We start from the raw sequence: 15189 nt of genomic DNA, 5'->3' as shown, positions 1-15189 counted from the left end.
GACGCTTAGTAATAGTATGCCCTAGTTTAACCCAGTAAGTGACAAATCTCTGGGAAATGCACAAGGGCCATTTACCAGGATCAGTTTCAATGTTTAGGGAATTTTTTTTGCAAGCATCTTTATTCTTTAACAGTAACATGAGAGAATTGGCTGGAGATACTGCAGTGTGAATAGGATTTGAATGATTTTTTTTTTTGGTGCCTTGTGTTGCTTTTACAGACAAGCTGCTGTTGACAACAGTAACATGTTTACAGTTTTTATTGAGATTTCTATCCAGCTCAAGAGATTTGCCTGCTTTAACAGTACAGTAATGCCACTTGAATTTACAACATCTGTTTTTTCCACATCATTGGGTGCAACTACCCTTGTAAAAAAGTTACCACTCAAAATGTCTTTCTTTTACTTGCTTAGATTTCTTTTCCAATCAATCAAGTTTATTTTCTGTATTGTGCATACCTTGCACTTTTTATCTCCACTAAAATGCTTTTTCATGCTTCAAATCTTTAAATTACCTAGTAATTGTGTAGTAATAGTTGGAATTTATTTGTTGCTGCAAAGAAGCATATAACAATGTTATGGTACCTTACCTATACCAGCTGTCGTTTTCTATTTCATGAACTGCTCATTTCAGTAAAGTAAATCAGGTCTTATACACAGAGTTAAGATCATCCAACACAAAACTACGAAAGTCCGATAAAAAAGCTTGACAAATTTATTGGATTAATATGTTTCAGCATGGGTTCTGAAGGGGATTCACTACACAGTTTTTTCCTTTTTTGTCCTTGGTTTGTGATAATCTACCGGTACATCTGTTTTGTTTTTTTTGAAAGCAGAACGTTCCAAATCTCTCCCATTAGAACCGTTTCCTGAGCACATCTTTTCTTCAGAAGAAATTGTGCGGCATGCTGTGCACTTTTCCCAGTAACCATTCTTGCTGTCATTGCTTTCAGTGCCCTTCACACTGACTGTGCTATAGTCCTGGAATGAATGCCAGACGCTAGTTCAAAGGTTTACAAATCCTGGGCCACTTGAAGTACTTTTTTGTGTGCAGTAAAACAGCAATTGGAAAAATAGGATCACCTTCAAACAAAACATTTCTTGCAACTAACACTGATAAATAAAAATCTCCCAAACAAAATGTATCATAGCATACCATTTGACGGAAGTCGCTGTTCTTGTTCGAAATTGAAATCAATGATTTGGTTTCTGCAATAATTTCATCTGTAGCCATATGAATCACCACGTTCTGGTGAACCGTAAAATTTTTAACAAAGTTGTCTGTTTGAATACAAAGTTCAATTGCACTAAAGATTTCGTCATTGGTCAGTATTCTTTTTATTGATTCAGCATACTTCACGTTTTCGCTTTGTTTCAGGTTGCGTGGTCGATCAACAGCCATTCTACTTTGATTTTTTGCCTGGCTCATGGTGGCCTGTATGTCATTATACACTCAGGTGGCACTTTTTTTCTGTGTTTGTTCAACGACGGTGTCCAGTACTGCTTTCAATGTTGGAACATATATCCCCGTCTTTTTGTTGGAGTTTCCGTGTTTGGTATCTTGATGACATTTTGAATCGCCCAAATAATGTATTAAGCACAGTGGACATTTATCTGTGGTCGAACGAAATGTGAAAACATGGCATTGAAACTGCCAGCTTTTCCTTGCCTTTTCCTAATGGGTTTTTGATTTTATAATATCTTTTTTCGATATTGATGCTTGGGTGTTTGTAACATCCATCGTAAATAAAACGGTACTGATCACATTTAAAATCATTTTTGATGCTAATGAAATATCTTTAAAAAAATATTCATATCCTCCCGGTAATTGAACAGCAGGTAGGTGACAGATGTTCGTGGGGTTCTGTAGAAGCTGCAAGGCGTGCTCATATGCAAGAGAGGCGTTTCCAAGATGGAGGAGGTGTTTTTTTTATCTTTCTTATCCAACTTTGTTTGATATTAAGTATTTTTATCCGACCATAAAATATTTCACTGCCAGCTTATTTCACGGCATCTCAACTTCACACACAAATTGTAAGCTGTAAACTGCATGGCTACCACCACTCAAACTGTTCTGATCAATGCGTTTGGATTTAGACAGAGACATGTGAGTGAGCTTACGATAATTAATTGAAACGTAGAAATTGCGTTAGTAGACGACACAATGATTCCTTTAGTTGTAGAAGGAGAGAAGGAAAAGCTTTCCAAGCGACGTTTTCGAGCTTGAGCAAGATTATAATAAAAATCAGCTTTATATTTTATTGAATTACTAGAGTAAATCGATTTCACCTAAATTGTTGGCAACAAGCCATTATCAGTTACCAATGGACAACTTTATAAACATAATGTGCAATTACAGTAAACTTCATTCACTTATTCAACAACAGCTACATATCCCTTCGGCTCTAATATTTTGTTGCCAGTGTTTTCCCTTTCAAGTTTTCCCTCTACAGCTGTAACGAAAATGCTTGGCAGCCTTATTTATTTTCTCATATTAAAATTAATTCATTCTATATCCTTTGGTCAATGTTTCTGGTAAAATATTTTGTAAACTCAAATGTTGGTTAATAGTTATTACTGTGGAGTAGCTTATTTAAAGAGTCAAATAGTATGTTGCAAATGTAATTATTTTACATTTTAAAGCAGTTTCTGTAACATAAGTGAGATTGTGCATGAGTCACATCAAAAGCTAATTTTTCTGCTCTTGCGCTGTGCAAAGTCGTCAATTACCAAATCAAAATTAATCGAGTCTGCAAGATCACGCTCAATGGAGAGTATTGATAAATCAGTCAGTCTAAACTGGCCCATGCTTTCTCTAAGACAGTTCTTGATCAACTTCAGCTTAGAAAATGATCGTTCACAGCTTGCTACACTTATGGCGCAAGTGAGAACGACACGCAACAAGACAACAACAGTACGAATAAAATCAGCAAGCTTATACGTTTGAATAAATTGCAGAATTCGGAGAGGATCTTCCAACTTTGCCTTGGTCAATCCACCAGCAGCAGTAACAAATTGTTGCAGCCTCTTTCTTTCAATTAGAAAACCGTGCATCTGCACATCGTCATCCACATGATCCAATTCACAATGATAATTTTCATTCAGCAAGTTTGAAGGAATCAGAAAGTCAAACTTGCTTGCCAGCTTAAACACTTGGTCAACTCTTTCTGTTAATTCAACTATTATTTGATCAAGGATGCAGGACATTTCTTGTTTGAGGTCACTCTCAATACTCTGCTGTATGCCACTCGATACTTCTCCAGGCATTTTCTTTTTTTTCAAATTCTACGCTCCGTGTCGATTCCCAGATCCTTACACAAACTCTTTGAAGTTGCCAAAGCATCGTCTACTAAAATACTCCGACTTTTAACAACGCCATTCTTTAAAGCCGACAGTTTCAGTGCACACTGACTTAGGCTTAGCCCTTTGGTCTGCAGGTATCCTTGTGCGTCGTTGATTTCAGGAAGAACAGCGCTCCATAAACAGAGAAAAGCACAGCATGGAAACGACAAAAGTGCATGAAGAACCGTGCATGCCTTTGCTCTAGTGACAGAGTTTTCTTCATCTCCCATCAACTGTTCTAAAGCAGCAATTATTTCCAAAAAATTTTCTTGAATAACTTTTACTGCAGCTTAACGGCTACTCCATCTCGTTTCCACAGCTCGTTTGATGCTTACATCAGACATCTGCATCAAGATATCCCAACAATGTGTTGAGGAAGAAAAAAAGAAAATAGTCAATCCACAGTCCCAAAAAATGTTACAGAATTAACAGAAGCTGAAGCTGCGTGCACACATGCCAGATTTAAGGAGTGATTTGTACACGGCACAAAAACCACTTTTGCGTTGACGTCTGTGATACGCTTTTGTACTCCAGATCGATGACCTGCCATTACAGCTGCATTGTCGAACGCCTGACCACGGCAATCTTGAATCTGAATCTTATCTTCTTCAAGCTGTTTCAATATTAAAGACGTAATTTGTCCCGCATTTTTTTCATTTCAATGAAGCGAAGAAATGATTCCTCCATTGTTACACCGTTTTCATCCATTTTGACATAATGTAAAATCTGGTTCAGCTGGTCTTTATGGGATAAGTCTGGAGTAGTGTCAAAAATTATGCAAAAATATTTGCTTTTTTTCACTTGTTTGATTATTGTGTTTCTAACTTGATCGCCCGAACAGTTGACAAACTCGTTTTGAATTTCTGGTGAGAGATACAACGTTGTGAAAGGCTTGGCAAGTGTAGTTATGAGCACATGTTCACGCAATACGGCATCGTACTTTGACATAAGCTTCACAAGTTCCAAAAAATTCCTGCTGTTTGTCCCAGGGTTCTCTTTAATAGTTTCTCGATGATCGCTAAATTTTGCTTTATGAGAAATCTTATGATATCCAGTAATCTGTGCAAAATATCACGCCACTTCTTCACTTCTTTTTGGATTAGCTGTTGCTCCACCTGGTCGATTGCTTGGCCCTGATTACGACGAATTTCTAATTCCTTCCAATTAGTGAATGCTTGAGTATGTGCTGTGCTTATTTCGTGATCACCATCTTTTGGGTTTAATTTCCACCAATTGCTGAATATATTTTCCGAAGCAAAATTTGATTTACTGGCTGCAAACAGTCTGCAGCAAAAACAAAATAATGCCTCCTTCGCAGGAGAATAAGCCATCCATGACCTCAAAACTCTTTCTCCGTTTGGCAGAGACCGAAAAAAAATAATCTTCTTACAGCTTTCTTATGTCGCCTTTCGTTTTACTTCCAGGCCGTACAACTTCTTTAAAATCATGGTCCATATTTTGTACAGGTTTTACTCCATTTTCCACAAGAAATGTTTGCGTTTTATTATCAATTTGGGAAGGCCAAGTCCAATTTCTGTTAAATTATTTTTGTGTCTTCTCACCTCAGGTGATTGTGCTAGAGATGAAAGGGCGCTTGAGTCTCAACACTAGTACAAGCAAAGTCCGCAGCTAACGCAGAATTCTCGGTTATTGGTGCAATTTCAATAACATTAACATGAACATCACTGGATGTAAATTCTAAGATATCAGAATATGTAGTTTGAGCAGCTTCAGCTATTTCAATTCTTTTAGCAGTGACGATAACCGGTACTACCATTTCTGTGATCTCGGCAGTTTCATCTTCAACAGGTCCATGCAGATGACTTTCGTTTTGTTCTCCAGGTTTAACACCAAAATAATTTAACAATGCGCCTCGGCTTTTCCTATCGTCCTAAGCTCTTTTTTTTTACGGTACGCACAGGGCCGTAGCCAGACCGCAGAGCAAGGGGGGCTGAAAAAATTTAAATGATTTTGGCATTTTAACCTCTTAAATACTGGTATCCACAAAAATTGCAATATATCAGATTAGTGTTAAGACCAACACTGGTCTCTTATTTTATCTGCTAGTTAAATCACGGCAACCATCTTACAATGACCAACATAACACAGCAATTGTTGACTTGTTGTATAAATAGCCGTACTTGTTATGAGCAAAAACTTTAACTGGCTCGTAGAAGCTAGTGCTGAGGATTTTGATATATATGATTACATTCCGCCTATACACCCGTGAGCTAGTTTATTGCAATTGCAATCGCAGATGTTTGGATGCAAACCGTCTCACAAACAAGTCTAAATTGATAGATTTCGATACAGAATGTTCAAAAGCCATAAGCATCAAGTTTGCCTGTCTTGGTTGTAACATGCTCCGTCTAGTGGGAGCGTCAACCCTTGTTAACACTGAGAATCCACACTCACAAACGGAAGTACTAGATCCAAATGTAGCAATATCTGCTGCAAGGTTAAACACTTTCGGAAAGGCAACTTTTTGTTGATGTAGTTTAGCTAATACAAAGTTTGAGTCCTGTTTTTCAGCAATGGGAACATTATTAGCCAGATACACTTTGGCAATCTCAAGTTCAGCTGATGAAGGCATGTCTAACCCCAAGCGTGTAGACAATGGAAGAAGTGCTTCACCGTTAAGAAAGTTTGGGGAATGTCGCAACATTGCCTTCACTGCAGAGTACAACCAGCTATTATCCGTAAATCTTGATTTGAAGTCTTCCAAAACTCTTCCAAAAATTCATGAAGCTTGGTAGGCTACTTGATTTTAAACCATGCAGGTGCGTAGACTTTGACAATGAAATGACCTAACTTTGTTTAGGTTAGAGTCGGTTGTAATTTCTGCGAGTATAGGTAAAGTAATCGAATAGCAAGAGTTAGCCATTTCGCATGATTTAAAGGGCCAATTTTCCAAGGTTTTTGCAGTAGGCTACTGTCTCACCATCATCTGAAAAAAGTTTGGAATATGTGTGGATGTTTTCATCAATTTTACTATCTACGCCAAGACAAAACAGTTTAGATTTTGATACTTTCTGGCACTGCAAGCAGAAACAATATCTTTGTTTCTCTTAAGGCCAGATTTCTGACTTGGCTCTGCAACTCTTTCCTCTCGATGCAATAGAGCGTTATGATGTTTGTTGCACTTCAAGAACAAACGCTTTGGCCCACATTGGAGTTTGGGACATTACATTGAGCATTGCATATGGTCACTTGTGTTGACTCCTTTCCATACCCATGGGATGTTGTAAACTGCTTGTCTTGCTATTTAGGTTCATGAAGTAACTGCCCAAACTTGCTGTCTGCTTCTGATGCAGTGTTTTCTGGAAGTATCCTAAGATCGGTGAAAGTTCCATGGTCTGGTTCTTTATTGCTTATATGGTAACAAATTTTGCCCTTAATTTGTATGGCAACTTATTGAACATCACAGGAGATCATCACTATTCTGCAAGCTTCCTTTTCCCCATGCCTTGAAGTTGGTTTCACATTTGTACATCTTATCATTCGGTTATGTGAGTGCCTTGGAATCCCATTCCTTAATTGAAGGTCCATTCAGCAAATTGTTTTTTGCCATAACATCAGCTTTTAAGATTTTCAAACCTCTTTTCCAGTTTTCTTTAGCCTAATTCGTATGCTTCTCTTTGATATTCCACACAGCTGACTCCAGCAATGCCATTTGGTCTTGATAGTTTGCATAAACATTATCTACGTATTTCACAAATTTTCTATTGAAGTTTGCATATATTTAATAATATCTTTAAATCAAAGCTTTTCAGTGCAAGATACGGTATGGTATGTGTGCTGGTGTGATCATACGGGGTTCCAAAATAAGATTGATAAGATTTTTACTGTAATAAAAAGACACGCTGGGAAAGGCAAAAGAAAATTATTCGTTTTCTAACTTACAGAAACTGATAGCCCTATTTGAGATTCTCAAACTAGTATCCTAGCCTAGTAGTTTTGTATGGCAGTTTCATTCACTCAGCTGGTGATCTCATTCACATTTAAGCGTCACATGTGTTGAGTTAAACTTAGTTGGACAGCTCGTTACCTTCAGATTATTCAATTTTTCTATCTCGTTTCGAACGCACAACTAAACGAAATTGCTTTGATTTCAAAACGATTAGAAAAATATTTTAAAATGCCAAAACAAGTCCAAGTAGAGTATTTTTGTTTCAAATAAAGCTCTATCTCATCCTTATGCTGACATAGGTCACCAGTAGATTACTTTCCTTCCAAGTTTAGAGTTCTAACTTAGGTACCGGTATTTGCTAAAGGAAAATAATTCCTGATTGCTTTGAACTAAACGCACTGCAAAATATAAGCATCTGTAGATAAATTTTATTGAAGACAATGGTACTATGTCGTCACTATCTCCCTCCAGTTTTAACAATGTCATTGTACGTTCTCCTGGCCTCTATGTAGTACGTCATTGTTCTTGGTGACAACGTTCATTACTGGAAATTCGTTCTTGAAAGACTTCGTTGAGTTTCTCAATGCCTTGGTTTGATCCATGCTTCACTATATAGACAAGCCTACCAGACGCGCAGTGCCACTTCAGAACTGGAGGCAAAGGTTTTCAAATCACATGTAACGTGTATTCTTGTAATTAGTAAAGACTAATCATTTCACCGTTTTACAACAATGTAAAAACGTCGACTTTTGCAAGCTGGGAAAGTTAACACAACAAAGCAATCAAACATATGAGGTCTTACACTGTGCAAGTCAGATGAATTAACATCAGTTGTTCTGTTGTTTCAAAACTTTTAGCCTTGCCACTTTGTTGGTATGAGGTGTGTGCAAGTGAGTTGGTGAGCACTGTAGGTACTGACGCCATTTTAAACAAAGTAAGCTGTAACTTTCTAACTGCTGCATTTATGCTCTTGCCAAAAGATAACAGATAAAACTACAGGCTATCTATTCACAACGACATCACTAAATATCTGATGAAGTTAAAGAACACGGTTTTCATTTCCATGCAAAGCAATAAAAATGTTCTCAAAATTTGGCACTGTTTTGCAGCTAACTGCCTGTCTCAAACTAAACTTCCCAAGTTGTAACTGGGATATTGTTGGTCACGTGGAAATACCTTAAATTCGCTAAAGCGTAAAATCAAAACGCATTGCCACCAAAACCGAAGGTTGGGCACTGTAAGATCTCCCCTCCATTGATTTAATGTAAAGTATGTCAACTACAACAGTTGGCTTCATGTGCTTGATAAAGTGCTCTGTAGCAGACGTCGAATTGTCTAGAGTATCCGCCCATACCTAGCTGTTGCAGCAACATTCAGAATACAAGCATGGTAGTGGGGATGATCTGAGAAATATACCTTGGTTTTCTGCGAGTATAAATTTATTGCAAAGAAAAAAAAAACTTTCATATTAAAATCTTTGCAGCCAAATAATGCCTAACTTGATTACAAACAGAATGAAATTAACTGAATCGAAATCATGATACAGAATGTAAAATTAAACTACAGCCTTAACTAAACTGACACCGTGACTTTTAAGAAAATAATCCGTGGTGAAATTCAGTGTGATTAGAATGCTACAAGCAATGCAGCATGCGGCAGATGCACAACGCTAAAAACACGTAAAACTACATATATGTGTATCAAACTGCCGATTGCAAGAGAACGCACAATTACTCTTAGTGTTTCAAATCTTTAGTAAACGGCACAAATTCTTAAAGAAACGCCCAAATTCTAGCCCGCGTTTCAAATTCTTAACAAACACAGGTTTCACAACGGGAATAAGACGCAAGGAAACATAAGAAAAACCGCGGGCGCTACATGCTTCAACCACTCACAACACAAAGTATATCCGGCAGCATTCATGCAGCTAATCACCGTTATTGTTTGTCCTCTTAAAAATGTCCAACTCATTATTATTGCTTGGCATGTAAACAATGATCTAGTAGGAAATCCTGTCTTTAAATCTAGATTCCTCCTCACTCGAAGGAATATGAAGCCAGATGGCACAAAGTATATCCGGCAGCATTCATGCAGCTAATCGCCATTATTGCTTGTCCTCTTTCTTGGCTGGTAATAGACCCAACCTGATATTACTTTTTTTGCCAGAATTTTGGACATTCTCTGGACAAAACCGATACCAGTCTCCTCCATGATGCTATAGATCTTATTTGTATCGACGTTGTTCTCTGCACCTATCCCTTCAAGCAAGCCAAAAAACTTGCAAATTTGTGTTCTCATGGAAATCCCTGGATGTCTTAGGAAAGATTTCAGCCAGTCTTTGCCTGTTATCTTTTTTTCTTTATTGAAACTTGTACTGATATTGTTTGCTTCTGCAATTTTAAACGCAAGAACACATACATTTGTTGGCGTAAATCCATAAAAGTGAAATTCCATCATAGTGACATGGTTAGCCAACTCCTCTTCTATGTTCTCAGGGAGATTGGAGATGTGTATAATTTCTTGGTAGCAGCTATATGTTAACAGCTACCCAACCTGTCTTCTACCTGACTTTTAGAACAGGCTTCACATTAATTTGTTAAGAGAATATTGTATACTGTACAGGATTGCCAACAAGAAACGGGTTTAATTGTGATAGCTAATATAAGACGTCCATTCTGTAGCTTCGTATATCTTAAAAGAACGAACCACGTTTTTGCTTTGTAGCGAAAATTACAAGTAATAGAGGGTTTCCACGGTGAACCAACAGACCGTGATGGGTTGAAACGTTGCGCTGAAAGTCCAGACAAACTACAGTACTGCACAGTGAGAAGTTCTTATGTTCTAATTTATGTGAGGTCCGTCTATAGTCAATGTCAAAAAAGACCTTACAAAGAACAACTATTGTAAGTCCAACGACTAGTCTTACACTTTTTAAGTCATGAACACAGATAGGTTACATAACCACATTATCATCATAAAAACAATTATTCAGCCAAATATGGTAACGTAAAACTAAAATAAAAATTTGCAAGAGAAAGTACCATTTTTGCAGTCCAGAACATTATATCGAATTCGTATTCGCTATTATATACAGGGTGTCTCACAAAACTTTTAACCCATTCAAATAGCTTTATTTCATGAACCAAACAACATAGTTACAAAAACTAAACTGAAATGGAAAGCTGAGATGTTAACAATTCTGAAAAACAACATGCCTACAATGTAATACTACATCCACAGTAGTAATACAGCAGTTCATAAAACATGCTCCAGATGGCCACCGTTGCGCTGGAGGCATATTAGTGTATTCGCTCAATAAATAAAGACTTTGAGGTATAGACAGTTAAGTCACACCAAGGGAGACCACTGAGGTCCATTTTCCCCTGAATTTGATAGAAATAGTTGTACGTACTTTTCAGTTTTAGTTTATCATCAACAAAATGGAGACTAAAGTTATCATTAAGAGCTGCTTCTTGTACACAGTTGTTTCTATATTTAAATGGACACTTTACTTCCAAGAGTCCAAAAATTTTCCCGGTTTTGTACTTGTCAAACACTTTTCCATCTGGGGAAGCTCCAAAACAATTTAACCCAGGATTGACTATTAGGCCGCTGTCAAAAATCTTTGCATTGTTGTTTTGTTGTTTTTCCATCTCTTAGCGATATAACCAAACTGCATGCTTCTTCTTTGTCAAACCATGGCGAACAGCTGGAACATGGTCTAGCTTTGCTGGTTTAAAAATTAACTAGGTGCCTTAGTCTTGTGCGTAATAATTTTTTCATAGTTTGAGGAGGTTAGTCGTCGTTTTCGGCTATTGTGCCATAAAATTGATTGAAACTGTGAAGTTGTTGCCTCCTCAAGAGCATATCCTTCCTGTAAACTCATGTACAAGTCAAAAAAGAGGTCCTTCTGGGCATAAGCCAATGCTTCAACTAATTCCTAAAAGAAGTAATTTAAAGAAACTAAAGATAAGTTTGGAAACTGTGTACGAGTGGCAGTGGTTATTCGAAATGAAGCCTTCGCGATGTTGGAAATAAAAACAGAAATGTTACCCTGTTTTTCTCTGGAACTTAAATTTTCCATCTGATAACTCAGTGCACTTCCTACCTTCACTTTTCCGAATGCAGTAGGTTATCAACCTGCATATCGAACATTAACTTGAGATATAAAGTTATCAAGTTTAATGTAATAAGATCTATATCTCGTACAGAGTTTAGTCCTAGCCAACAGTCAAACTTGTTTTCTACAACAGTAAATGGTAATGTGTGAACTTCATTATTTTTAGGATTCACAACATCCAAAACTGTTTCAGCAATTGATTTTACTTGGGTAGTTCCACATGATAAGAGCATATTTGATATTTGTGAACATTTTCTTCACGAATAATGTTGACATCAGCACCAGTAGCCTATCTAAGTGGAATTTTACCTCTTGTCTATTAATGTTTATTTTTGCCTTTAAGCGAGTCTCGTTATTGTGCTGTAACGCATAACATAAAAAGTTGTCATCAGTTTAGCAGGGGCCTTTTTTCTCTTTGTAGTTGTTGGTCTTTTGCGACAGACTGTACTGAAGTGATTCATCTTATTGCATTTCAAGCACTTTTTTCCATAAGCAAGGCAGTTCTTTCGACGATGAGATTTTCCATTTTGTGGACAATTCTTGATAAACGTATCTTGTGGTTTTGATGTTGTTGGATTCTGTGGCTACTTTTTGGTTTATTGATTCGGATTTTTGAAGAGCTATCTTTCAACTCGTTGCCCGAGTTCAGTTAAGAATGTCTCGAAGGTTCTTGATATTGCACTTTCCAAAATCTATAACTTTTCATGACTGAGTTCTGTTCAGGAAGACGATATTCTTCAATCTATTTCAAAACCTCGTACAGTTTGTTCTTGACCTCTTGTTGTCTGAAAGAATTATTCTATAAGTTGTCCTCCACATTAAAGTGTGATGGCTGATTTTATTTTGTCTGCACTTTCGTAAGCTCCACTTGCATTTAAATAAACTTTTATATGCTGCCTCCACCTTCTGTATGCTTCTGATAAATTAGGATCACGTAAGTGTAATGGACAGGGCGCTCTAAAGCTAGTATCTGCCATCTTTTTAAGCAATATACTTTTAACTTACAGGTTTCGCTGGCCACCAATCACCATGTTAACAAAAATAGAACATATATAATGTGTGATTGGTTGAATCTGTAGCCTACTAAGTGCAGAGAAAGAATAATAATTTTATGGTTTTATTTGTTGTCGCTCTACAACAGCTACGGTCTTATAGAGACAGGGCTCATTTTTAATCCTATATCAGATTTACGATGTCATTACATTATTACCCGACTTATTCTCACTGAGTTATACAAGAAAGAACACAATCGGTACCGTGTTTGAAGTCTTCGGTTTGACCCGACTTGGCATCGATCTCAAATCTACCAAAGGCAAAATCACTCGGCCACTGAGCTGGTGCAGGGAAAGAATGGTGACTACAACAAAGAGCACAACGCCTACCAATTACGACTCCATACAATTTGTGGTGGTACTTTAGGTTTAACGGTCGACACTGACAAAGATACAGTCTTTTGTTTTGTTATGCCGATGTTGGAAACACGAATTTATTGGAATGAGGTCATGATCATCCAGTCAAGAAGTATTAGCCCTCTTGTGTTTATATTTCCTAACTAGTCCAAATAATCCACAAATCCACAAGCTGAGTGTTGCGTACCTTCTCCAATTGTTATTGATTAATCGATTCAGAATTAAAAGTTAAGGAATACATGAAGGAACTGGAATGTTGAAATCTCAGCGCTGGCTGACCATAGAAGGCATAACTCTGATGTGACTAAGTCCGACTGTATGGTCTGACTTCCTGCAAGTGTTTATAATATTTCAAGACCAGATTGTATTACAAAATAATGTGTCAAGATGATGTCAAATTGACATCAAACAGCAAGGACTAAATTGTGAAATTCAGCATAAGAACTCTCACTGCCTCATTCACAAATTATTAAATTTAAAGTCTACAGGAGCTGCTTACACTACATCTACGAAATTACTAGAGACAGGGTTCAACCTTCGCATTTTAAAGTAAAAACTAGAAGTCATATTTTATGGCTTAAACGGAAAGTATGACTTCATAATTAGAGCTCATGACATCGTAGTTCTTTCACTGTTTCCAGTTTCTCAACTTTCTGTACCACCAAAGGATATATAACTTTTACTACTCCTAGCCTACTCATCAGTTAAGAGCCACAAACATATGTCGAAAAGTTTCAGTTTGCCCGCCATTGACCTATCATGTCAGCATTAACAGCTAGAATATTAAGCCTCTTAAAAACCTGCAGTGAGTTGTTATCACATCTCAAACCTATTGCACATAGAATTCTGTAAATAGGCTACCTAGACCAGTGCTCTTCAACCTTTTTTGGTTTGGTGAACCCTTAAAGTTGTTGTGACGAACTCATGCACCCTGTTTACTTAAAAGGTAAACTGAGGTAAAAGCGATATAAAAAATCATTATTTAATGACTGTTTTGTTGTTGCACATTATTAACTAACAACTTTGCAAGCAATCGACGTCAGAGGAGTTTCAGTTTCCGTTGCACAGCTTTGGCTATCATCATGCCTTGCACTGCCTTCGTTTTGCTGAAAGACACTACCCTCGCTCGTTGATACAGAAGTTGAAGTTTTCGTAAAATATTTGAATAGAGACATCACAGACAAAATAGTTAACTAAATAATAATATTATACATAAAAAACAAAAATCAAACTAGACATCAACATTTAAAAAAATACAGAGGGTTGTAGTAGCATTGCGGTCTATAAATACACAGTCAATATAGTCCACGGGTCGGCAACCTTTGGCATTGAAAGAGCCATTTGGTCTCGTCTCCATCAAACTAAAACCTGCTCTGAGCCGCACCATCTAATTGACTGCTTACAGCAAAAACCTCCTCTGAGCCGCACCATAAAATTGACTGCTTACAGCAAAAACCTAACGCTTACAGGAAAGCCTTTTGTTCGAGTTATTCTCTTCTTGTATTTAGCTATTATTTATGATTAATCAATACAAATCTATTCAAGTAATGCTGAAATTAAATATTTAACTACAATATTTAGCTATACTGACTAGCTACAAATTACCATTACTAGCTGCAAAGCAAACCGTAGCTACAAAGGTAAAGTGTTGCGTCTCCTATTCGCAACTATTCGGTTTTTGATTATTGCACCACAATGGTTTAATTGTGACACAAACTAGCACAAAAAAGTATCACGTGAGCTAGAGCGCAGAGATAAAAGAGCCGCATACGGCTCCGGAGCAGCAGGTTGCCGACCGCTGATAGTCCTTCAGTTGCTGCAAAATGACTTGAAACCTACATCTTTTTTCTAATATCCTGAAAGTCAAATATTAATGGTTCATTTTTGCTCACAGAAAGTTTTTGTAAAAAGTATCTGTTTAGTGTGACAAGTTTGTGATGCACCCGTGTATACCTTTTCGTACTGGTGCACCCCATGCATATTTTGGTGCACCCTAGGGTGCACTGTGCACACCGGTTGAAGAGCACTGACCTAGACCATAGCAAAATTTTAAATTAGTCGAAACACCAGCTTCTTTGAAACTTATTTTCTGCTGCAGATAGGCTACGTCTAAAAGTGTAGTCATACAACTAGCCTATTTTGCGAATTTTAACACCAATTTTTGTTATTTATGACTATGAATAATAAATATGTGGTGTCGAGTTTTTACGCAAAACTCCCGATCGCATTGGTGTCAGGTATTTTGAAAATCGAAAATGAAACACCCTACTGTCACTACTATATTTTTCTCAATGCTGTACGAATGAAGTCCTGTATGATCAGTTTCAAGAGAAGTTGTTCGCCTCATTGTACTAAGTCTCACTAGTCAGGGTCGTAACCAAGGGAAGTGCTCGAGGGAGCAATCGCCCCCT

General features: G+C 37.3%; 1 protein-coding gene across 1 annotated transcript in view; it reads left to right on the top strand.

Moving 5' to 3' along the window:
- LOC145777039 (DNA repair protein RAD51 homolog 3-like) overlaps positions 1-1749 on the top strand; it is a 37660-nt gene extending 35911 nt beyond the window's left edge. The window contains exon 7 of the mRNA XM_082588312.1: positions 1376-1749. Coding sequence (XP_082444438.1) covers positions 1376-1573 — 198 coding nt within the window. The 3' untranslated portion in view covers positions 1574-1749. The remainder of the gene's footprint in view (positions 1-1375) is intronic.
- The last annotated feature ends 13440 nt before the right edge of the window (positions 1750-15189 follow it).

The sequence above is a fragment of the Aplidium turbinatum genome, chromosome 1, assembly GCF_918807975.1.
Source record: "Aplidium turbinatum chromosome 1, kaAplTurb1.1, whole genome shotgun sequence".
Taxonomy (NCBI): Eukaryota; Metazoa; Chordata; class Ascidiacea; order Aplousobranchia; family Polyclinidae; genus Aplidium; species Aplidium turbinatum.
This window is presented reverse-complemented; position numbering and strand designations above follow the sequence as displayed.